General features: G+C 37.8%; 1 protein-coding gene, 1 long non-coding RNA gene and 1 pseudogene across 2 annotated transcripts in view; all 3 read left to right on the top strand.

Moving 5' to 3' along the window:
* The window catches only part of LOC145478013 (lipopolysaccharide-binding protein-like), a 31,542-nt gene that overhangs the window by 10,200 nt on the left and 5,142 nt on the right, over window positions 1-16,200 (top strand). The window contains exons 8-9 of the mRNA XM_081455899.1: window positions 299-390; window positions 1,557-1,736. Of these exons, the coding sequence (XP_081312025.1) occupies window positions 299-390; window positions 1,557-1,736 (272 nt within the window). The remainder of the gene's footprint in view (window positions 1-298; window positions 391-1,556; window positions 1,737-16,200) is intronic.
* LOC145478016 (uncharacterized) lies at window positions 1,747-8,822 on the top strand (annotated as a pseudogene).
* On the top strand, window positions 9,325-15,903 carry LOC145478015 (uncharacterized). Its single transcript, XR_014048174.1, has 2 exons — window positions 9,325-10,643; window positions 13,512-15,903. It is a non-coding gene; the product is annotated as an uncharacterized LOC145478015 (long non-coding RNA).

Here is a 16,200-nt window from a genome sequence, read left to right on the forward strand (position 1 = left end):
AAACTGCTCTATCAACATTTGCCTTTTGTGTTCGCCAAAGTAAACAGACGTAATCGTTGGGCACTTCTTTCCCTATTCGGTAAGAAAGTAGGGTTAGAGTCGCAAAATACCATAATGACCGCATGGCACTTCAGATGTAGATTCCATAGCTGACCTTTCTTCTTCCTTCGTAATCGTTGGGCACTTCTTTCCCTATTCGGTAAGAAAGTAGGGTTAGAGTCGCAAAATACCATAATGACCGCATGGCACTTCAGATGTAGATTCCATAGCTGACCTTTCTTCGTTTTTCGTTCGGTAGTTCTTGGTAATGTCAGTAAAGTGGCCCAGATTGATTATTCTCTTGTCGCGAATCCCACGTTTACCTCGAAATACATGGATGTACCTCTCAAGGTAGGCAGTGATTTCTCCAGGATAACTCGTACGCTTGTACCAGAGTAAACAGATAAAAAACAAACATCCGATCCATCCTCACAAGATACTTCATATCAGAACATCTGCACTGACCAGCTCAGACTTTTGATAGTTTTGACTCAGTGGTCTAACGAAAGGCATTTTTCTTCATTTCTCGAGTCAGGAAAGCACAACTTACGTGTGAATTTTGAAATGAACCCTACCGTTTTAAGCACCCTGGTGTCTGACATTTGCAGACTACAGACTGCAGACTGCAGACTGCACACCGCAGACTGCAGACTACAAATTACAGAGTGGACTTCAGACCGTAGATTACAAGATGTTGACTGAGGACCGTTGGCCGCAAATCTTGAAGACAATAGAGCTTCATCGGACACAAATCCTTGTCGTATTGAAATTATGACTCTTTGGCCACGTATTGAACGATATGGGTATGTGTTGATATTGTAACTCTCAAGATTACTATCCACGGCGAATGCTGATACACCACAGACAGTAATAATGTACCGGGCATCTATATCTAAGTGAACGCGCGTCTTCCATTATTATGTTCATTTCCTTTTTCGTCGTGTGAAAAAGATGCTTCTGTAGGCTAAACGGCTAGTAATCATACAGTCTGCAGTCTGCAGTAAGCAGTCGGCAGTCGGCAGTCAGCAGTCTGCAGTCTGCGGTCTGCAAATGTCAGACGCCGTAAGCACGCTCCCTTTACAAAATGTTTACCCTATCGTTTCGTTTCTCATGGAATGGAAAACTGGCTTTTCATTATTACGCCTCAGTGAAGACATGAGGTGGCTCGCAATAGTTTCCAGTATTTTTTCGACACGTCTACTTGAATGAATCCATACTGCCATTATTTTTTAGTTAATGCTACAATGATGGTACCACATGAACAAGATATTATCATTTTCTTGACAGTATACGTTACCATTGTTACGGAATGACCTTTTAGCTTTAAGAGCTTTTAACTTCAGAGCGAGCAAGGAGACCCCATTTTTTTATTACCGAATTGTATTCAACATGTCAAGATCTAACCGAAGAAACGTGACGGAAAAGCAAGAACAAAAGATGAAAAATTCTGGAGACCTCTGTGAGCAATCTTAAGATTCAATGTTTTAGCAAATGTTACTTTTTTCGTTCATTTTCAGGGTGAATTTAGGTCTCGTAAAAACCCTCATCCTACAGGTTTGTCGTCTCCTCAAACACTCCCTTTCTTTGCTGAGACTAACAAGATGGTTTACATATTGCTCAGTGATTACGTCCTCAACACAGCCAGCCTTGTTTATCACGAAGAAGGGAAACTACGAAGAACCATCAGACCCGAAGACGTAAGACAAACAATATTTTATACCAGCTCATGAACGAAAAAAGGACTATGCAGTTTAATGCAGTTTAATGATTGCTGACGTCAGCAAATACATTGACGGAATTAATTAATCAGCTAATTAATTAATTAAGAATAAAAAGCAGCGATATTAAAGTGCACCTAACCCCAAATTTTTTTTTCCGCTAAAACGAATCTAGGCTTTATTTGAAGCATTTGGGTGAAGAAATTTTTGAATTTGGTTGAATCCTCGATTTTCTACACCCTTTTAAAGTCGCGCTTGAAGTGTTTTAGGGAGTCTGGGGCGGCGGTACCTGATGACGTCTACCCAGGAACCAAACACAATAGCGCCTCAGTCAACTCTCTGTATTTGCTCGAGAAAATGGAACACAAAACTAATCGTTCCGATGTATTTTGGGACTAAAACGTCCAAGTTTTGTCTCAGAATCATTTCTTTTTCGTCACGGGAGTCAGAGTTAAGTTTCGATTCGGAAGACTCCGAAATAAACTTCGATCGAGCACGTTCGACTACTGTGAACTCACTGCTTATTAGAGCTTTGAGAGCAATTTACAATATTTCAAGCGACGAAGGGGAAGACTTCTTTGCGAACGATCTGCTTGTATATTAGGAATGGAAAGCTAGATACGAAGTGGAGGAGCAGGCAAACGAAAAGCAGGAAAGAAAACTCAAGGACTACTTTGGATGGTAATTTCGTGAACTAAACATAAGATTCCCACGCGTGTTTATAGCCCGTTTACATTTGTCCTTAGCGAGAATGTATTTTGTCAAGGTGTGATTGTTCTGTTAAATCCAGTTTGTGTTTTACTTTCAGTTGAATGCTTCATGTTTATAACAGCGACGTACGTGTTGCAGTTTTCAAGACTTGATGACCTCCAAAACATTGGCTTCGATCGATTGAAAATCGTATTGTTTGGACCTGTATTTTTGAAGCTGCGGAAAGCAAGGCGGAAGGAAACATTTCATACAATTACCGATTTCACATTGTCACACGTTTTAAGTCGTAACTCCAAATAACCAATGTAAATTGTTCTCAAAGTTTGCAGTGAAATTCCTCGGATAAGCGAAAGGATGTGTTCCCTAAGCGGTCCGCAGATGTTACGCGGTCATATTTTCGACGCTATTGCACAGAATCTTTGTCGCACTGCTGATTTCCAAACCTTCGAAAAACTCTGTGAGTCTAACAATTTTGTTATCATGTAGTTCTAAAGGATTAATCTTCGACTTTCATTTAAATCGAAAGAGAAATAAGTGTTGGTTAGCGCCGTACAGTTGCGATCTATTTACATATCAGTATAAACGCTTCTTGATCACGATCGGATCACACAACTTTGCCGGTTATGTTATAAATACTGCGGGATTGGAAGATATAGGTTGTCGGTAGTATTTCTACAAATTGCTGGTTAGCTTTAAGCTGAAAATTTATGAAAATAGCGTTCGAAAGTCTGCGGAACAAATTCCAGTGAGAGTTCTTCAATGGTTCTCACAGATTCAGTTCGCTTGTTTCGGTTCGACAAAATCAACCATCGTGTACGTCTTTATTGCACCATTAGCCGATCATCGTCAGTAAATTGTACAGTATATCTTTCTTTAAATCTGGAATATTGCTGCAACAGCCGATAGCACCTCTGGAAGGCGTTTGTGCGCACTTTTCGAATGTGTATTGCACGATCCTGAAGGAAATGAGAGGACGTAAGATATCCAACCTTCCTGGGTAGACGTCACAAGAGCCGCTGGACCCATTCTCCTCAAACTCGGTCGTGAAACAAAATGGCGGTGTTTTGGAGCCATTTTCGAGATTTCGTCGGGGCACAGAAAATCGAGGATTTAACGGAATCCAAAAATTTTTTCGCAAAACTATTTCAAAGAACAAGTAGATTCGTTTTAGCGAAAAAAAAATTTGGGGGTTAGGTGCACTTTAAAGAATGACGTTTCGACGGCTCCATGCCATCATTCTCAAATTCAAATAAAATACGTTATGTGAGTTCATTATATAGTGAATGTACGTGTGAAGGTCTCAGTGCATATGATTAAGAGCTTCTGCCTGAGAGACCGGGGCAGACTTGGAAATGAAGGTTGGCCGATTTCGCTTAAAATTGGTACACAAAGTCGTTATGTGGACTTATGTAATATGCCAAAGTTTCAGCGTCAACGACGTTCTGTTAGTCGAGTTCTGGATATCAGCTCCTCAGGGGTCCCTAGAGGCTGATTTTCAGTGTAATTCTGGCCTCTTTTCAATCTCTCTTTTAGCAACGTACAATTAATTTCAGACAAAAAAAAAACCATGTTTGCAATGCCCTAGTCTTAGGCTTCTGTGGGTAAAAACATTAGCTCACGGGGATTTTTCATTAGCCTGTGGCTGTTATCACAACTTGGTCCTATTTGAAGGATATGGGAAGCAACCGCAAATGGCCTCTTTTTCAGATCGCATATTTTCCATGCCCATAATTTATATCCTGAAGTCTTAGTTTTTCTGCAAAGTTCAGCCCTTAGATTAGTAATATCAAGAAAAAATACTAAGGTTGAGGCCTTTTTACTAAGAAAAAACTTACGAGAAGACGACTAACCAGGCCACTTCCGGTTAAAGTTTCAACAAAGCGTGTCTGTAAAAATCAGCCAGCCGTATTTCGATTAATACCTTTTTTTCTTCTAAGTCATGAATTAGAGACTCTGAAGTTAATTGTAACCAAAGAGAGTTACCGTTAATCGGAATTTTTCATGTGATTTTTTTTTTTTCGGACCGATCAGATTTTGGTCCAGCAACGGTTATACATTTTGTGGAAGAAGTCTTGAAAATTACGGATAATGTCCGAGTCGCTGTGGAAAAAATATATATATACATATACCTAACAATCCATCTCTTCCCGGTTAATCACAATACACCTTTGCAAATTTTTTTGGTCCAAACTGCAATATTAAGTTTATCTTTAACATTCAACTCGTTTAACGAAACAAGTCTGTGGCCCCGAGTAATGAAGCGCTAATTAAATCAGGTATAAGCCGCCAAGCTTTGTGGTCCCATTTCGTACCATAACCAGTATAACCCACCTGTGTGGGACTTCTTTTCTGAAGAAAAACAACTTATCAGTCACTCTAAATGCAATCACAACGGGAAATTTCAAATATAATTAGAGCTAATTGTCTAATACAAAATGCAGTCTCACTATTCTCAGTCTATATGTAAAGTGTCTGGATAAATTCCCTTACTATAAACACTTACCTTGCTTCAGGTTTACAGGCATACCCCTTTCTTATAATCCCTTAAAAGTGAAGCAACATTAAAAACCTTAGCGCCAGCGATAAATTGGTCGTGAGTGCATTGTTGCGAGTAATGAAAATGCAGGTTGATTCATACCGTACGTGGCGAGGTCACGACACGCCAACTTATCTGTAGTGTGTTAGCTATGATTGACTTGGAATTCATTTTTTTCTCGTCTAGATTCGTCTCCTTGACACTACAGGGAATGATTAGCTGTATAACTTGCATGAGAACCTGAAGAACGAATGAATATGTTACAGAATATTTATTCATACCCAGTCCCCCAGTGCAAACGGCCTTGGTATTATAAATTGAGGACGTCCAAGACGGTCTGTTTTCCCCGCCAAGTTCCTGAATGTCTGACCAAATTGCCAGAAAATTACTCATTGGCACACTTTCCCTTTCTCTATTTGGATTTTCCATTTGTTGCGTTTTTAGTCGGCACAGATCCAGACTAAATCGGTGTACTGTACTGTAAGTGAATTTGTTTCATTTGAGTGTGCTCGAAAGGCAGGGGAGGAAACGTCTGGCTATTACAATTTAGTCCCCTGCAAAACTAAAAACATGAGTATACGGTGTCTCTTTTGGAAAAAAGATGACATTTGCGGGGCATGAGATAACAAGACATCAGAGCCTGCTGTGACTCTCCCATTAGCGACGTTAAATCGAGATGTTACCCACCCACTGATCAAATTAAAGTGGGCACTGGTGGTAATAAACTGGCAGCGTCTCACAGAGTTGACAACCTCCCTGAATGGAAGTTAAAGTATGAATTAAAGAAGATTGTGATTTGCCCACGTCACTGCGGAAAATTCACCTGTTTGCGTGACCAAAGTGCGCCATGTCAACACCATTTTTTCCATCAAGGAGAAAGCAGAAATTGAAGAACCGAAAAAGGTTACCGCTAGCGTTTCAGATAGCATATTTGAGGAGTTCGGCGTTGTAATACCTATTGCATCCCATAAGTATCCAAGGGTAGAGTGACTGCATGCATGTTCATCAGATATAAAGTTATTTTGCACGTTCAAAGAGTTTTTTTTACACGCTTTAATGTCTTTAATTCGTTCCACTGGTTCAAGGATCGTTGTTCCATCATCATCTGCATACACATTTGAACAAAATATCTCTAACTTAAATTGTGTACCCACACACAATTCAATTGCTAACATTTTCGACGCCATATTGGATGTTGTTTCACTTGAAGAGTTGAAAGGGCTTGGAGATGAATTAAATAGTTTCACATGCCCAATATTAAATGACAGAGGAGACGCTTCGCGTGTCATACGAGGCTTACTTACTTACAGTCTCTATCGTAACGATGGTATTCGTGTTTAGAATCGATTCCAAAGAGGAGCAAAGATCGAAGCCTGAAGGAAAGCACCTCTGGGTGTGTCGCAATTAAGTCGTAAATTTCAGTAACACTAGTCACACAAGGTATTTGTTATCTTCTGGCAGGGGGAAGGAGAAAAATCTCACGGCTTAAAATTCTAATAATAGTGAATAGTCAGCTATGAAGGCACGTGACGTCAGAATGTCATAAATTCCAAAACATCCGTCGTATTGAATCCACTAGTCCGAATTCATGACTATTCCATGAAGTCAAAATATCGTTTTTGCCAATTATAACAAACTTAAAAGAGAAGAGAAAGGGTACTAAAGGAATGAAAAGGTGCAAAAAACTATGTTTGTCCCAAGAAACTTGAAAACGTCAATAAAAAACAGAGAATTAGATTAGAAAACTCAAACTTAGGGTAATCATGCCTGACTAAGCAAGGTTGCCATGGAAACAAGACAGAGTCACATAAATAAGGCATTTGGTGTGTGTTTTTTGCTCAGCCTTTCCCACCTAACTTATACACTCAGTAAACAGCTTGTTTCATTGTGTTTTGATTACTTTTCTTGTTATTAACGTGTAAAGTTTTCCCCTCACCTTCCAGTCACCAACTTTTCCAGTTTATTGGAGGCCTCTACGAACAAATACATGGCGTGGCGATGGGATCACCACTGGAACCGCTCATGGCAAATACACTCGTGTGTTCCATCGAGGAGAAGCTTGAAAGGAAAAGTTTTTAAGTGTTTAATAGTCACTCTTAGAAGGGTAACGAGATCATCTCGGCTGATGTTCATGTTGTATGTCACATTGAAAGGGAGAATAAACTACGCGATTTCTACAGAAGGTACGTGGATGATACGTTAGCCGCGGTGCAAGACATTCCAACTGCTACAGCTTTTCTTGCGACGCTGAACAAAGCACACCCTTCAATCAACTTTACGATGGAAGTAGCAATCAATAACAAACTGCCTTTCATCGGAATGGAACTCGTGAAGATGGGTAGCCAAGTTTGAACATGCGTCTACAGGAAAATAACAGATAGAGACCTTCTTCTCCATTACCAAAGCCATGTGGACAACAGGTATAAACGATCTCTTCTCAAGACTGTGCTAAATCGTGCACATAGACTCTTGTCTTCATCTGATTTTTTCGCTGCTGAATGTGATAACCTGAAAGAGATCTTTCTCAAGCTTAAGTACCCTGAGAGACTCATAAACTGTACAATCACCAGATTTATTGAGTCGCAAGACCGAGAACAAGCATTTGATATTCAAGTTAATAAGCCCGTTCGGATTATTCTTCCCTTTAAAGATCAGCGATCAGCCGACTTAGTACGAAGACAGCTCTCCGATTTTGCGAAGAAAATTAACAGCGACTTGCGCCCAGCGTTTACGAGCAAGAAAATTGCTGATGAGATCAAATTGACGGAACCCAAATCACCTCTTGTTAACGAACAATGCGTTGTTTATGAATACAAATGTGATCTGTGCGACGCACATTATGTGGGCTATACATGCCGACACCTATTTCAGCGAATTAATGAGCATAAGCATTCTGTCATTGGTAAACACCTGCGGGACGTACACAATCTGAGGAACAAAGATCTTCGTGACCAATTTACAATCCTCAAGAAACGCCGTCGGAGGCTGGATTGTTTAATTTATGAAATGCTCCTCATCAAAAACAAAAAACCAACACTTAACACTCAATCTGACTCCATTAAAGCAAAACTTTTTATTTGATAGTTCAAGCGCACCACGCTTGGTATTTTTATTCATCGATTATTTTTATCTCTTAATCATATGCACTGAGACCTTCACAGGTACATTCACTATATAATGAACTCACATATTGTATTTTATTTGAATTTGAGAATGATGGCATGGAGCCGTCGAAACGTCATTCTTTAATATCGCTGCTTTTTAGTCTTAATTGTTAATCGAAAACGTTAATTAATTAATTACTTAAGTAATTAATTAATTCGACCATTCATCGGTCAATCAACTGATTAATTATAGAATGGCAAGCTCGTATGCAAGCTAAAAGCAAAAACACAGTCACAGTCAGCCAGTAAGTGAGTCAGTCAGTGAGTCAGTCAGTCAGCCAGCCAGTCAGTCAGTCAGTGAGTCAGTCAGTCAGTCAGTCATTCAGTGAGTCAGTCAGTGAGTCAGTCAGTCAGTCAGTCAGTCAGGCATTTACTTCTCGGCAAATCAGCATATTTTATTGCTAGTGGCCTAGTCAGCCAACGTAATAACATAATGCACGTGTATGTATGTATGATCAAGAAGCCGTGTAGAACAGATAGAAGTATACTATTAAATGACAATAAAATACTAACAACATGCTTCCGGAATAACTGTCCCATCAGAATTGTCTCGTTAATAATTGTTTTTTGCAATCGTCCTTCAAATAACTAACTTGGTTGGCTAACACGACTGTAAGTACAGAATCGAAACACAAAAACGTGTTATGAAAACGTGATATTCACTGGAAAAGTTGAAAATTTACATGGACATGTCAATTTTAATTTACAGTATGTAAATCTTGATTTACATTCTTTGTAAATTACAATTTACATGTTAGGGTTTTGTAAAATAAAATTACAGGAAATTTACAGCTTTTAGTACAGCATGTAAATGTTCTGTAAATAGTGATTTACATTGTCTTTGTCGACAATGATCATTTGAAGAACATGTAAAAACCTGTAAAATATTTTACGCACTTTTACAGTATCTGCCTTTGTAAAAAACATGTAAATTGCTTTGCTAAACCATGTGAGGAACGTGTAAATAATTCAAGCGAATGCTGTAAAAAGTCTGGAAATGTTATGTTTGTAACCCTGTAAAAACCATGTAAATGAAAAAAGGGGGCCTGTAAGAAACATGTAAAAACCATGTAAATGAAAAAAGGGGGGCTGTAAGAAACATGTAAAAAGCATGTAAATTAAAAAAGGGGGGCTGTAAGAAACATGTAAAAAGCATGTAAATGAAAAAAGGGGGCCTGTAAGAAACATGTAAAAAGCATGTAAATGAAAAAAGGGGGGCTGTAAGAAACATGTAAAAAGCATGTAAATGAAAAAAGGGGGCCTGTAAGAAACATGTAAAAAGCATGTAAATGAAAAAAGGGGGCCTGTAAGAAACATGTAAAAAGCATGTAAATGAAAAAAGGGGGCCTGTAAGAAACATGTAAAAACAATGTAAATGAAAGAAAGGGAGCCTGTAAGAAACATGTAAAAACCATGTAAATGGAAAATCTAGAAGTTGCACGGGTGCGACACCGCACTAATTAAGCTGTCTTCTTGTGAACTTTCCGCGCATCCACAACGACAAAATAAAACTAGAATTGTTACTGCACATGCAGGCGTCCCAAGCTTACGTCTCTAGAAAAGAGAAAAATTAATTCTCGGACGTACGTATTTATTCATGAAGGACCATGAAAGCGTCACGTGTTGTGTGAGTTCAAGACGGAAAGAGCCCTGGTGACCGAATTTGAACTGACGCGGAGTTAGGTTAGGCAGGGAACCATAAGGGACACCCAACGACCGCTCCCTCTCGAATGCTTTTCAACGCTGTTTTAGGTTATCTGGTGTACTTTCAAAGCTCTGTAGGTTAATTTTAGGTTGCGCAAAAAAAAATTTATCTGTTCGGTTATTCTAGAGGAGCTTGAGTATTCTCGAACTTATTAGGGCTTTTTTGTCCATTTCCCGAAAACGTTAGGTCTTATCGCCTTTCCGAAAATGATAGCTGACTTTTTTTCGGTACCCAAAATGACATTTTTAACAATCCGAAAACAACAAACATTAAACTTCTCATATCGCGAAAGTTCGAGGTCACAGTTGTGCCCCTGAACCGCTGAGAATGAACGAAATATCATCGATTTAGAGCGTTAAATATTCCGAAACATGAACATTCTACAAGTAAGATTAATACAACTAAGTCTGCCCTTGCATGTTCACTGTTTCTTTGTTTTTTTTTTTTTGTTTTTTTTTTTTTTGGTGATTTCTACCGTTTTGTGCTTTCATTGCCATCACTGTTATCCCAGTCCCTTTATAAGAGCATACCAGCTTTGTGAGTGCCCGATCTCCAACAGGCGGGAATCAGCGGTCTTCATGTTAGGTACCAGGTTCTCTCGGTTCTCCCGCCATGTTTGGCAGTTCGTTGGAACTTACATCGAACTCGAGCTCTCTTTTAGCGGGCCAAAATCCACTCTACCTTCGCTTCGTCACCGTGCACGGTTTCAAGGCAAAGTTTACCGTTACCCAGAAGTTGAAGATAGCGATTACAGGCAACAAAAACGACAGGTAAGCAAGTTTTGCATAAATTGAACGAGCAGAGTAAAGTAACGTCAAGATACGTATACATTTCGTTTTGCCTTTGGTTGTGAATGTGCCATTATCAAGGAGAAGTTACATTGCTTGTGGAATCGACTTTGTTGATGTTTACCTGCCGTGCATAAAGAGCTTTATTATCTGTTATTATCTGTTCTCGATAACTGAGCATGAGCATGCGACATTTGTTATTGGCTTATATGCACCTCATGATTCTTTCTGATGCATGCTCTTGTAAGGTTATGTTGCCCTCTGATGTGAATGCTAGTAAGCTAAAATGTAATGTGCCATCTTCAGCAGAGAAATTTCTCTTATGCTAGAGTAAGTATTCTGAAGTTACTCAAGTGTCTACAGTTGTACCTACATGCAAGTTACAATATGCTGTTATACACAACTGTACATGGACATTACACCCACTGGTGCTGATACTGTAGTAAGTTAAATGTTGTGGTATTTTCTTTCACAAAAAAAAACACTATGATACTTTATAAAGAGGTATACATGTACCTCAAACTGTTGTGAAAACTACACAGGACTTGAAAAAAAGGAAGAGTAACTTGCCCAGGCAGGAATATCTACTTGTCTTGGACGACACAGTATAGTCAATCGATTATTTCATAACAATCAATAGAAATTAGTCAATGATATCAGAAATCAATAAAAGGATTCGTCATGAGTCATCGATTGTGATCAAATTTTCAATAACCATTATCAATTTTGCTGATACTAGCTTATCTTTTAAGCAACATTTAATAAGAAAGAAATGAACAAAAGATTTAAAGTGAAATATGAAATCATGAATACAATTGCATAAAAACATAACATTGTATCTCGTAAACAGAATATTTTGCTGGCATACATGTATCAGGGACTATGTTTTGGGGGTTTTTGGTAGTGCCTTTGAAATCTACATAAAAAAGTTACAATCAAACATTGTGTTGAGGGACACAATTTTTCTACAGTTTAGGTGAACTAACAAAGAGAGACCAACTTTCAATTGATTCTCTAATGACTGATAGATTTGGTAAAGTCAAACTGATAACTTAAAACTTTTCTAGCATGTGAGTATAAATTTCATTTCATTGATCAATAGCACTGATAACACTTACATTAATTTCAATTTATTGATTTATATCAATTTATGGATCTATTTCAATCGATTGCCTTACCCTGGGATGACCAGACAGCACTTTAGAGCCCTGTCACAGCTGTACATTTTACTTGTATGAAATTGGGCTCTTACCAAATACATGTAGGTTTCATGTGTCATGCATCTGTTCATGCATCTGTAGCAGGGCAGGAAAAAAATTGTAAGTCACTTGCCCAGTGGGCCAGTCAATTTCAGTTTTCACTTGCCCCACTTAAATATTAGCTGCCAGTGTGGTGGCCAGTAAGGAAATCAGAGGACAAATGCGAATGAAGTACACTCGGACTCCAAACTATTTCTTGCTTTCAACCTAATAATTAACTAATCTTTAGGTCTTAAGTTTTGAAATGGAATGACTGGAAATTATCATTTATCAAGCTGGCATTTTTAGTCAGACTCACAAGGCTACTGACGCTACATTGTAATTTCACTTGCCCACTGGGCCACTGAACTTCTATTTTCGCTTGCCCAAGAGCAAAATTTACTTGGCTGAGGAAATCAGACCTGGGTTTTTTCTTGCCTTGAGTAGATCACAGATAACATCAAAATGTGGTAAAAACAAAAAATAGTCACATAAGCCATTACCAGAGTGTGTCACAGAATTTGTGAATTTTTCAGGCGTGTGTCACTGATGTTTTTACCACATTTTGATGTCTTCTGTGATCTATTACTGAACAGATGCACGACAACATAGAATCTGTCTGCTTTGTAATACATAACAAAGAAACAAAAACAAACTTTTATGACATCATCTGTACCTTTGTCCACCAATAGAGCATAAGTGTATGTAAGAAACAATCAAATTGTGCCTGCAAATAACTCGACTTATTATTTAAACATTGTTTGATAGGAGTTTGATTTATTGTGCATGAATATTACAATGTAGGAGATAGTGAACATTGAATAGTTACTGCCACAGATTTTGAGTTTAGTTCTTCTACATCCTCTGACATTCAGTGCCTTCCAATCAGAGATGCAAATTTTTTGTCACACAGTAGCTACAGATGTAGATGTAAGATCTGTTTGATTGATGAATATTCAGGGCTCAAAACAATGGCCGGTCAACGGGCAATGTCTGGCCAGAATGGTGACTTGACCGGCCAAAAACTTCACTCGCCGGTCATGTTGACCAGTCATGTCATGTTGAGACGGTCACGTTGTTCATTCTTGAATAAACAATCAAATCCCCAACTGTAAATCTGAGAGTTTTTATCTCTTTTTTATTATGACCTCTAACGAAAACACACACCAATGCATACATGTATCTGTTTGAACGGCTAAAGACCATTCACTTGCTGTTTGTCATGCATTCAAGATCGATAGGAATGCCATTCGAGTGACTGGGGTTAAATCTGTTCAGAAAAATATTAAGCCAATCTTTAAACGGTCTAGCAGTGACTGGAACAAACAAACTATATTTGTGGGTTTAATTTGGCTCACATTATGTGTACTTGATTTTTTCGTAAATATCTTGACCAGTCAGAAAAGAGACATGACCGAGCTAAAATTACTTTGGCCGGTCAACATGACCGGCTACAGTCCGATTTCAAATGTCACAGTATAAATTGGAATGATAAGAAACAAAATAATAACTCCAGTGTAAAATTCGCTGATTGATATCATACATAGAATTTGCTGATTCATACTCAGCCAGAACTTATCTTATTTAACGAAATGTTTTATGTTACTTGTAGGATGAAGTAAAATTGAGAGTGGTCAATACATGCATACTCCTTGGCATTGATGCTTGATCAGGAAAAAATCAGCCACTGAGAAGTCTACCGTACCTATGACTCTATAAGGGGTCCAAGGTCCATTTCTTGAAGGCCCTGGAAACTTTTCGGGCCCACAAAGCCATCTTTAATTGAGCTGTGTCTAAAGACTAAGAGCTGTGTATGCCTGAAACTTCTTGTGTGAAGGAAACCTCTGTTCATATTGAGAATAAGCGAATAAAACAGCTCTGTAAGCATAAGATTTCAGATTTTGGTATGGCTTTCTGGGTGCGAAAACTTTTTGGGACCTTCGAGAAATGGGCCCCTGGTGCATTACAGTCTAACATGGTGATCTTCAACACTTTCTGGCATAAATTCAACCACTTTAAACATTATTTTTAATGCTTTGAAGTATCACCTACACTGTACCTGTGTTAGTGAATTAGCATTAAATTTGAATATCTTAGATTGCTAGGTTGATACTTATTGTTCAATACAGCAGCTATAAGATTTCATCATAAAAAGCGAAGGCTATGTTTACATACATGTAGTACCAGAACAATAATTTATTAACTTATGATGTGTTATGGGAACTATGGTACTAGATAGGCCTTTCAATTTCAACAGGTCCTTATGAATTTTTTTTTTTACAGTACAGTTTTTTTTTTATCACAAAAAGGAAAAGTAAAATTTTGAATATTGTTTACAGTGAATGTTTTGTCAGGGGTCCAAAATGTTTGTCCTGTTTGGATTCCGTACAGTTTTGGAAAAAGAAGGAAACTGTGACTTTGTAAACATAGCCTAAAAGATGTCAGAAGCCTTGTTTTATGTTATGCAATGTAGTATTCCTTTGGCATGAATGTTTTTATGATGAATTTAAAATGTCAATCTCTATCTTGTGGTAAATGTTTTTTCTCCCTATTTTCTGTTATTTCAAAAGAACAATTCACTCTATGAAAAAGTTGATCAATATTTCACACTTACATTGCAGTAATTTTCATAATAAGGTAAAGGTAAAGACTGCATATGAGTCACATGGCCCAACAGACTGGAGCTTATCCTGCTTTCTGTAGCAGGAAGCGACTAGGACTATTTCTACTCCCCCTGGATGAGATGCCAGTCCATTGCAGGGTTACCCCACCATTAAACTCGCTGGTACCCACTTATTCACCTGGGTGGAGAGGCACTGAGAGTAAAGTGTGTTGCCCAACAACACAACAGAATGTACCTGCCTAGGGCTTGAACCCGGACCGCTCGATCAGGAGTTGAGCGCACTACATGTAACTACGAGGCCATCGTGCCTCCCACATTTTTCATAATAATTATTAAGGCTAATTTAATCCTGCATTAATTACTTAGTAAGAAAAAAAAAACAGTTTATTCATTCATTTTATGACAAAGGTATTATCATTATGTTACATTTGACTTTGTGAATTTAGTATATATTTAAGACAGGTATCCATTTGCAAAGAATTTAATTTAGTAATATGCCTAAATTGCAAAATTTTCATTAGTTGTAACTGACAACAGTATAGTTCTTAATCATTTTATTATTTATGAATTAAATAGAGTTGAATATGACATGGTTTTGCACAATCTTGAAAAGGTCTTGAATTTTAGTAGTCTTCTTGAAAAGTGCTTGAATTCGGTTAAAGGAGCTCAGTCATGGTATTTTAAAATATTTTGGCCATGCACAAAATTACATTTAAGTCGTCTTGTTATAGATAGAAAGAAAAGAAAACATGTTTTATTTGTTGCAATGAGTACATTGTAAACCTTATTCATGGCATATAAAAACTATTTGAATTTTACTGAGTTTGTTCTGATTGCAATAAATTTCTGATTCTGTACAAATTTGCATGTTTTCTACTATTATTATTAAGGTCCACAGATTTGATTACAATAAAACAGTACATTCCATGCATTTTTCTTCAAGTTATTATTTACAAGTTATTAATCGCACAGGGTTTCTCCCTCCCTTTTTCGATTTACATGTTATTTACAGGCTCCCTTTTTACATTTCCAGGTTATTTCCAGGCTCCCTTTTTTGATTTACATGTTATTTACAGGCTCACTTTTTCAATTTACAGGTTATTTGCAGGCTCCCTTTTTCAATTTACAGGTTATTTACAGGCTCCCTTTTTCGATTTACATGTTCTTTGCAGGCTCTCTTTTTCAATTTACAGGTTATTTACAGGCTCCCCTTTTCAATTTCCATGTTATTTGCAGGTTCCCTTTTTCGATTTCCATGTTATTTACAGGCTCTCTTTTTCCGTTTACATGCTATTTACAGGCTCCCTTTTTCGATTTGCAAGTTATTTACAGGCTCCCTTTTTCGATTTACACATTATTTACAGGCTCACTTTTTCAATTTCCATGTTATTTACAGGCTCTCTTTTTGCATTTACATGTTATTTACAGGCTCCCTTTTTCGATTTACATGTTATTTACAGGCTCCCTTTTTCGATTTACATGTTATTTACAGGCTCCCTTTTTCGATTTCCATGTTATTTACAGGCTCCTTTTTTCCATTTACATGTTATTTACAGGCTCCCTTTTACGAGTTACATGTTATTTACAGGTTCCCTTTTTCAATTTACATGTTTTTTATGGGTTCCTTTTTTGATTTCCATGTTATTTACAGACTCCCTTTTTCGATTTACACGTTATT

The sequence above is a fragment of the Orbicella franksi genome, chromosome 2 (genome assembly GCF_964199315.1).
Source record: "Orbicella franksi chromosome 2, jaOrbFran1.1, whole genome shotgun sequence".
NCBI classification, from domain to species: Eukaryota; Metazoa; Cnidaria; class Anthozoa; order Scleractinia; family Merulinidae; genus Orbicella; species Orbicella franksi.